Below are 9,302 nucleotides of genomic sequence, written 5' to 3' on the forward strand. Positions count from 1 at the left end.
CTACCACCCTCTGGGTGTGGCCCTCCAGCCAGTTGGCGACCCATTTGACTGTGTGGGTGTCTACGCCACAGCCCCCCAGTTTCTTAATGAGAACGGGGTGAGAGACAGTGTCAAAAGCCTTCCGGAAGTCCAGGAAGACTATGTCCACTGCTACCCCTGCATCTAATGATCTGGTGATCTGATCGTAAAAGGCCACCAGGTTGGTCTGACAGGACCTGCCACTGATGAACCCGTGTTGGTTGCCCCTAAGCATGCAGTCCCCTGCTGGCCCCTCCTGGATGTGTGTCAGAATAATTTTCTCGAACAGCTTGCCTAGGATCGAGGTGAGACTAACTGGCCTATAGTTTCCCAGGTCCTCCTTCCTCCCTTTTTTGAAGATGGGAACCACGGCCCTCTTCCAGTCCTCCGGCACCACTCCAGAGCACCACGAGTGCTTGTAACGCCATGCCAGGGGTCCTGCAATGACCTCGGCCAATTCCTTTAGAACTCTAGGGTGGAGATCATCCGGACCGGCTGACATCCAGCCCCTCCAGAAGCTCCCTGAGAGTGGAGGTTTCAGCTTTTGTCTCGGTAGAGAGTGTTTAGTAGGAGTTTTGACTTCTCAGTTGTAGAGGGAATGGCTGTAGATCCCAACCTTGAACACAGCTTGGTTAGAAAGTTTGAGCCAGAGCCCGCCCACCCTCTTGACAGGGAAAGGGAGGATATTCCTTTCCACTGTATTGTGTGTTGGTCCATGAAGGCACAGAGGAAGAGAGCTGGTGAAAGCTGCAAGAAGCAAGACAGGAGCCTCTTGACTCCCCGTGTCTTCCTGAAGACTTTCAGGGTTCAGCTCCCCCAGAGGGTTATAGCAGTGATTGTCAACCAGTGTCGTGGTATCCTGGCATGTTGCAAGATCCTTTTAAGGGTGCCCTGGGACACGGCGCAGTATTAGCACTCTAAGATATGCGAACACCTACACACAATTCACAAGAGAAGCCCAGGGATTTCAGCTAGGAATTCATAGAGTCAAAAGCATTCTGATCTGCTGGGAGCTGTTGGAAGAAATAATTGCTTAATTTGTTTTCTTAGTAAAAAAACGAGTGAAAACTAAGAGCCTGTTGTCCAGGGAATGCCGTCAGTCTAACGAGGAGGCTCTTGAGTTTAAAAAGGTTGAGAACCACTGAGCTACAGGAACAGTCCTGTGAAAAAGCTATTGCTCTAAGAAACAATGCCCTGTGCTGGAAAGCTTGTCTAAGTCTACCCTATCCATGCAGTTGGCCCAATAAAAGTTATCACTCACAAAACCCTGTGTTTCTCACGTAAGGTCTTCACGTAACTTTAGGTAGAACATGGCTAGTTGGCAATTGTTTGGATAAAGCATCTGTGGATCCCTTCAGTTGTTAGGAAGGGCACAAACCTCCTTCAGGTTTTTCTTTGCACGTGTTTTATATGGAAACGCGAGTCTCGTGATGCATGCACTAGGTTAATCTAGCTGTTCCCCTAGCCAGCTTCATCCCTGGGAAGCCATTTGCTCAATGCAAGCTATCACTTCTCACCACTTAGTGGCAAGGCTCCATAATACAGGGGTGTAGGTTGTAGCCATGTTGGTCTAAGGACATAGACAAGGGCCTATAAGGACAAGGGTCTGTAATAGTACCTACTGCTGGCAACCAGGCCTGGAAGGGCTGCTTACCACAGGTAAGTTTCTACACAGTGGGCATGTCTACACAAAAAAGTTTACTGCAGAGCTGCCTAATTAGCTCCACAGTAAATGTCTCCACATCTACACATGCACCCCTACTGGGGCACTGTAAACCAGTAAACATCACCATAGGATAGTGCTTGTCAACAGGCATTATTCGTTGCCCCGCAATGCACGTGTAGACGCTGATGGGGCTGGCTTGGGGGATGAGGACGCTTCAGTGCAGGGGCTGCTTGCCGGCTATCCCTGAACTGGAGCACCTTGTGCCCCAGCCAGCCCCTCCGCAGCACGTGGAGCTGGGTCAGAGCAGCCCCGGGCTGGTAGGCTCATGCCTGGAGCCCCCTGTCGGGCAGGGCTGCTCCAACCTGGCTCAGTGTGCTGCAGTCCCAGGAGCATGTGCATGCATGGTGCGTGGGAGCAATAAACTCTGATACAAACTGCACCAGAGTTTTTGGTCAAAATGTGAAGTAAATGACTCCATAGTAATCACATTGTTTGTCTGCTCCCTTAATACAGATTGCCCACCTTTTGCACATGGATTCATGGCTTAGGTTACCCATGATAGACCAAATGCTTATTGTTAAATGAAAGAGCTGAAAAAGCCCAGGAGAGTCAGGAGCATTCTTCACATTCCAGAAGTTCAGAGGCAAGAGAGAGAGGATCATGCACTCAGCATGCATGATGGATAAGGAGAGAGGCTGGTGGGCAAAGGGAAACAGATGAGCACCCCCAACCACAGCCAGGCTTGTGTGATCTCTGCCCAAAGCAGCAGGAGAAACAGGTGCATCTCATACGCGCTGGGGAGACTGGAGAACAAAGGCAGGAGAAGTGAATACTCAGGAGCTGGGAAAAAAACAAAGCCCAGAGGTCCTGCCCAGCCCAGGGCATTGAGGCAAATTAGTTTCCATGGCTTTGAGCACACAAGGGCACGATATGGCAAGTATTGCCTTTCACTGCCATGATCATGTGCCCTTTTACAGCTGGGGGCAAACTTTGATACAAGTCAGGGCTGAGGCTCAAAAATTAGTTTCCATGGCTTTGAGCACACAAGGGCACGATATGGCAAGTATTGCCTTTCACTGCCATGATCATGTGCCCTTTTACAGCTGGGGGCAAACTTTGATACAAGTCAGGGCTGAGGCTCAATCTCGCTCCCGTGGGTCTGTCGTGAGATGGCTCAGCCACTCGGCCATCAGCCTCCATTGAGCTTGTGGGAGGATGGAAGAGAAACTTTTGGAAGAGAGAAATACCTGTAAAGTGTGGGTTTAGACCCTGGAAAGTGAACTGAGGAAGCCTAAGAGATCCTGAGGAAACCAGGCCTGGGCCAGGTTCTGACTTCAGGGCACTGCTGCTCTAAGAGAAGGGGATTAACATTTGCAGAGGTTGAAGAGCTAAAGGGCAAAGAGAAATTCCTGGAAAAATGAGTGTGTTGCAAGAGTAGGATGTCTCTGAGCCTTTCCAGAAATGAGGAGTCGCCCCGAGACCAAGACGGAGGAAATCAGTATGAAATACAGAAGTTTAAGAGTGATGGCATGTCTGATTCTGCTCCATGTCCTGGAATGGGACTTAAAAAGGGAGCCAAACTATTCCCCTTCTGGAGTAACCTGAAAATCCCCTCCTGCCTCATAGCACATAAGCACTTTCCTGGTGTTAAGCATGGGAGTGAATGCCTAGCACTGCAAGCAGAGCATGTGTTTCAGTGCTTTGCTGGCTCCGGGCAAGCACCTGGCAGCATGGAGACACGGAGACCATGGTGAGCTCTGAGTCCTCCTTCCAAGCCCCTTTCCCGGTGCCTAGGCAATCTCGTGCTTTCATCCAGCCCTCAAAAGCGTAATGTGTGGGTACACCACACTCCGGGCGCAGAGGCTTTTGCATTCAGTCACTGTAACAAACCACGTCCCTTTAGATCCAGTAAATACAACGCGCCTCTCCCAGCACTGCTGTTTGCTCGTCATGAAGAATGCAGCATAGACCCTGTCCTGCTCTCCAGACTGACACCACAGGAGATTGCTCAGACCATCAGATACCAATTACTGGAAACATTCGTAAGTGTAATGACTGTGCGGTACCTGCAAGGGCTGGCTGGGGAGGGGGTGCAGAATGCATCAGTGGAGCATTGAAGATGAGAGCTAAAAGCTTCAGAAATAAGCCCCCAGGCCAATAGCTGGGAGAAGGCACATACACAGCGGTCGTTCAGTGGCAATGTGATCTAATGGGGAGGGTGTGGATCTGGGAGTCAGGAGATCTGGGTTGTCCGCCTTGGTTGCATGCAGCACTTCTCTGAAAAGGGGTGAGTTTCCAACCTTGCAAACAGTGTGTTCAGACCTCGGGGTCCAGGCATCTGCGCTGCAGTCCTGGGACCCACACGGCTCTGCGGTGCCCAGCCTACCCCCACTTGTGTCACCACTGCTTAGCCCCTCCCAAAAGCAGCCCATATTTCTCCAAGCATCTTTCTCTGTTCTCTTCCAGCCAGAAATTACCGTGGAAAACCTGCCCGCGTACTGGAGCCTGGGACGTCCCTTACTCATCCTGTTCAGTGACGGCGATCTTGGCCCATGGGACAGGAATGAAATGCTGCGTTTGGGGAGGGGAAGCGACCGCGAGGCATTCCTCGCCTGCTGGCTTAACCTGTGAGAATGCTAAACCATGTCAGCTTCTCCCCACAACTGAGTTTATGGCTTCTGGGGGGTGGAGGGGTGGGAGGAGAAAGAGCAGACGGAGCAAGTCCTGAAAGCACTACTAAGCTAATATTTTAACTAATTATTCAGTATGAAATCACTGCGAATCACAATGCCAAGTTTTTTAACAGCAATGCAAACCTTAATGTAGGTGCATTTCCTACAACAGCAAGGTAGCCCCACACAGAGCTGCTTTCTAGTCAAAGATGATGGATGGTACCAGTATTCATTTTCATCCAGGAAAGATGCTTGTGAAGGATGCCACCATTGAATGCTTACTTAAAGGGAAAAAAACGGTTGTCAGGAGAGGGAGGCAAAGGAGGAAAGATAAAGAAACAAATCAACAGAGCAAGGAGAATGGCCAAGGCATCAAGAGTTATGGGAGGGTGAATTTATCAGGGTTTCCCGAATGAACACATTTAGCGTTGTTTAGTCTGTTCTTTTCCTTCTCCTTGACCACCTCAGTGAGTGAATCACCACATACTTTTTTACGTGAGGAGCTGTGCTGATGGGGGCAGTCAGTTAACTAATGAGGGACGCACTTTTTTTTTTTAAGAGAGAAAGCAGTTGCTTTCCTGTTGTTGTGCACTGTAGGAAACCCGCCTGAAGGTCTGGGCCTCTCTGACTCGCTGCCCCACTTTCCTTTGGGAAGAAGGAAAAATGGGGTCTTTGAAGGAAGGGGGGAATTCTCAGGCTGCTTATAGTGAGAAGATGCCTGTTTGCTCTGAACTCAGTTAACCAAGCAAGGTAAAATTCACTCCCATGCACAGAGCCAGCAAAGGCCTGGGCACCATCTGAATACAGCTCACGTGATTCACATGCCTGCTGTGGGTCCTCTTCACAGGGGCGAATGTCACCCAGAGCAAGGGGCAGGGTGAGGGGTACAACCTATGTGGGTTGATTCGGCTCCAGTGCCCTGCACACCGGGGCATGCAGCCATCCTGTTAAACAGGCCCAGTCGACTTCCTCCAGCACAGTATTGAAGCAGCTGTAGTCGACCTCCTCCAGCGCAGCATTGAAGTGGAATTCCCCCGCCAGCTTCAGCGGGACCGTTCATCTGCTCAGACACCTGTTTTTAAGTGCTTTGGACCAGGCCACAGGGCTCATTTGTCTCTCAGTGTGAAACTGCTAACGAACAAGTGCAATCAATTCTCTCCCACAGCCAGAGGACTCCAGTTGGCCGGGGGATCCTGAAGGCCTACTTCAGCACCCTGCCTCCTTTGCCTCTTCTTGCCTGGGTGAACCTTCATGCCGGGGGCGAGGTATTTGCATTCCCTCCAGACCAGCCCGTCACCCAGAGCAATGTCTTGTCTTGGCTCGAGAAGTGCAGAGCAAGTCTTCAGCTTCCCAGCAGTAAGTGCACAGGCTCCCGTCCCATTCCCTGGCATGCCCTCATGGCCCCTACATCTGTTTATGTGAAGCTGCTCACTGCAGTAATTTGTCTGTCGTTTAAGAATGAGGTGGGGGGGAAAGGGGGAGAGTTATTCTGAGTTTGAGCTGGAGAAGTACAAGCCGTCCGGTCAGAACAGAACGCGTGAGCTGGGTGCAGAGCTGGCAGGACTTGTTCAGTGCTGAGAGCCAAGTCGCAGCCAGTCTGGACGGCTGTCAGTGCCCTGCAGTCAGCCCTGGGTGCCTGCTGCTGAGATGGTCTCGGTGATGTCTATGAGCACAAAACCTCCTTCCCCCCATGCTCCGACTAGGAAATATCACCCTGTACCTGCAGCCTTGCAGGTCCTTTACGGGCAACCATGTGCACTTGCAGTGGGAGGGAGCTTCCAGCGATTCTCACGAGGAGCCAGGCACCACGACCTACCCTGGCTCTCCATTCAGGACTGTGGTGCCCAAACTTTTGGCCTGATGGGAGCGCCTGGTCTGTTTATGGGACAGATCCCACCAGTGGGCCTGGTCCTGATCCAGCCATGTGGTGGCTGGGAAGGGCAGCCTGGATACAATCCGGCTACGTGGGAAATGGCCCAGATCAGCCCAGGGAAGGGAGGATTTGGTAGCAGGGGAGGATTGATAGTAATTGCTGCTGCTTCCTCACTGCCAAAGTTCCCGACCTGAAGGAAGCCCCATGGGCCCAGTGCCACGGCTCCGTGGTATGAATTTGGGGGGTTGAACACCTCCTGATTTAAGGAGACAAAAAGAAGTGAGGTGCGTCAGTCTCTTTGGAGAGCAGGGACTCGGCCTCCTACTCAATCTGGCCACTTGGGAGCGACAAAGATCCACGCTGCGAGTTGTGGAGGTGACCAGTACTGCACATGCTGTTAGCTGAGGCTCTGGCAGCTGCAAATGCCTAAATGACCAGGAGTTGAGACTCCCTTATCTCACAGCAAAGCCTTTGCTGTCTTCCCCACCGAGCTGTCGTGGGCATGGTGGGGATCTCCCAGCTCCTGCTCCTCTCTGAATAATGCTGTGTCTCCTTTGTGTCCCATCTCCCGTCCCACTGTGGACCCTAATGCCACCGACAGCCTTGTCTTCGGAGTGCCCCCAGCGGCCAAGTTTCCTTATCTGCTAATGGCAGAAATTACTTTCCCTATCATCTGCATTTCCTCTCAGCCCCCAGGGAGCTGGCAGATGTGCCCTGCATTTGGCATACAGGATTCCCAGCTGCAGAGGCAGTGCCACGCATCTCCTGTGTTTCCTCAGTCCCCATTTTGAAGCCCTTTTCACCCTGTAATTTCCAAGTTGACCCTCTATTGCCATTTGATGCTGTTCCTTAAGCTCCTCATTCCTCAGAGCATTCCTGAGCAAAATCCTCCATGTGCCCAGCTGTAAACAGGTGCTTGTCTCATGGATACTGGTGAGACTTAAGCATGTGCTTAAAATGTTTTGTTAATCTGGGTCCTAAACTCCAAAACCAGTTTCTTCAGGGACCAGCTCCGGGGAAAATGAATGCCAGATTTAGAAGAACCTCTTGCGATCATCGGATTCTAGGAAAGTCTGGCTCATGAGGTGACATCTAGTCCAACCCCCTCAAGGCAGGATCACCCGTACCCTAAACCATCCCAACCACATGTCTGTCCAATCTGCTCTTGTAAATTTCCAGAGATGGCGATTCCACAGCTTCTCTCGGCAGCCGGGTCCAAGGCTCGGCCACCCTCCGAGGCAGAAAATTCCTCCTAATCTCCAGCCTAAATTTCCCCTGCTGCATCTTGAGGCTCTTGGTCTTATCCCTTGTGGCCACAGAGAAAAGCCCATCTCCGTGATGACTTGAATCCAGTTTAGCTTTAGCCAAATAACACCCCCAGCAGTTCTAATCGGCAGCCTTGGAAGCAGAGAAGAAACGACCTTTCAGCAAAGCTCTGTATTGTTTGGATGCAGGAGGGAGCCAGTGGGGTAGAGAAAGGGCAGAGATGGTTTGGGAAACTTTGTGGGATGGGAAGAGGCAGAGAAAACCCCAAAATCTGGGCAGGGAGGGAAATGAGATGCTTTGGTGAAGCCTTAGGTCCTTGTCTGTGGAGCAGGTGCGATGCCCATAACAGTGATGCCCAAGGCAGGGTAATTTGCACCTTCCTAGATGAACTGAATCGAAGTAGTAAACCATAAGCTTTCCTAAGCAAAGGGTTTACTTTATCAGAAGCCACCTGCCTCTCTCTAATAATAGTTATGCCAGTAGAAATAGTAATCCGCAGCGCCTTGTGCATTTAAAACCCTTGTTCTTCAAAAAGGGAGGGTCATTTCTGCAGGAGCTCAGTGTCCTGCCATGGCGTTCTCCTGGAAGGCCAAGAAATCTCCTGGACCCCAGGAGGACTTTTAAAGGGCCAGGGCAAAGGAGTGGCATATCGATATCTACAGCAGCGTTGTCTGTGCTTGCAAGGTCCTCTTAAACCAAATGCAGTCCCCTTTTCAGGGAAACAGGTGTACCATGTAATGAATAGAAACCTGAGGGAAATTGGGCTGGGGAGAGAGGATGCAGATAGAGCCTCCCTTCCATCCCATCGTTGCTCAGGAGAGGCCCGTTAGGCCCTTGCATGGGATCCTGTTGTTGTCCTGAAGGATTGGGGCCTCGGTCCTCCCCCGTCAGCCACATTCCCAGTAACAGCCCATTGTCTCCTCCCCTCAGCCACCTTGTCTGATGCACCCTGGACGCCGCCTCTGCCCGCGTACAATTTTCTGCGCATGATAGAGTCCACACTGCCCGAGTTCACCCTGCACACCGCATATGGCCGAGGAGACCCGCCCGGGCCATGGCAGGCGGAGGCTGCGGAAGAGAAGGCACCTGTCAGGGAGGAGCAGGCCGAGGAGCCAAGAGCAGAGGCAGAGGAGGGCCAGCCACCTGGGAGAGACCTGCGTGGGACAGTCCCGAGGCTGGTGGGGAGGGAGAGGCAGGTGAAGAGACATGCTGAGCTGTGAGGGGTGGGATCGGGGAGGCGCGGTGTGAGCGTTTCCTCCCATGCCAGCCTGCCGTTGACTTCACTGGAGGGTGTCTGCAGAACCAGAGGGGACACAGCATGGTTGGGGACAGCTGCGCTCAAGGGAGTGACCTGCCGTGGGCTCCTGTGTGAAGCTGGCCTGCAGGGTGCAGGGGGTGCTGTTCAGCGCCTCGGTGACAGCCGTTCCAGTCCAGCAAGCCTGCCAGCCCTCAGCCGTGGGGATGGCCAGGGCACCAGCCCCTGGGATCCCGGGGGGCATTGCATTTGTAACCCTGCCGGGGGGGCTGGACAGACAAATGTCTATCGCCATGTCAGTGATGCTCAACCAAGGTGCCACGATCCTTTTGGGGGTTCCAGGGTGCCACACAATGTTAGCACTGTTAGGTGTACAAGCATGATTCACAGGATAAACCCAGAGATTTCAGATAGAGAGGCCTAGCTGTGCTTGTTCTCAGTCCTTTGCAACAGGAAACCTGCTCTGTTACCCTTCTGTAGTCAAAAATGAGTAAAAAAGAGCTGGCATTTTCCAAGGTGGGGCTCAAGTCTACTTAAGGTACTGTGAGTCTC

At 52.1% G+C, this 9,302-nt stretch overlaps 1 protein-coding gene across 3 annotated transcripts in view; it reads left to right on the forward strand.

The window, feature by feature from the left end:
* Positions 1 to 9,089, forward strand: part of TXNDC16 (thioredoxin domain containing 16) — a 76,875-nt gene extending 67,786 nt beyond the window's left edge. For all 3 annotated transcript variants that reach the window (XM_019502316.1, XM_019502236.1, XM_019502404.1), the window contains 4 exons: positions 3,588 to 3,726; positions 4,151 to 4,311; positions 5,522 to 5,712; positions 8,426 to 9,089. In XM_019502316.1, the coding sequence (XP_019357861.1) occupies positions 3,588 to 3,726; positions 4,151 to 4,311; positions 5,522 to 5,712; positions 8,426 to 8,715 (781 nt within the window). In that variant the 3' untranslated portion in view covers positions 8,716 to 9,089. The remainder of the gene's footprint in view (positions 1 to 3,587; positions 3,727 to 4,150; positions 4,312 to 5,521; positions 5,713 to 8,425) is intronic.
* Positions 9,090 to 9,302: the final 213 nt, after the last annotated feature.

This window comes from Gavialis gangeticus, unplaced genomic scaffold, assembly GCF_001723915.1.
Source record: "Gavialis gangeticus isolate Ggan-Ray unplaced genomic scaffold, GavGan_comp1, whole genome shotgun sequence".
In the NCBI taxonomy this organism is placed as follows: Eukaryota; Metazoa; Chordata; order Crocodylia; family Gavialidae; genus Gavialis; species Gavialis gangeticus.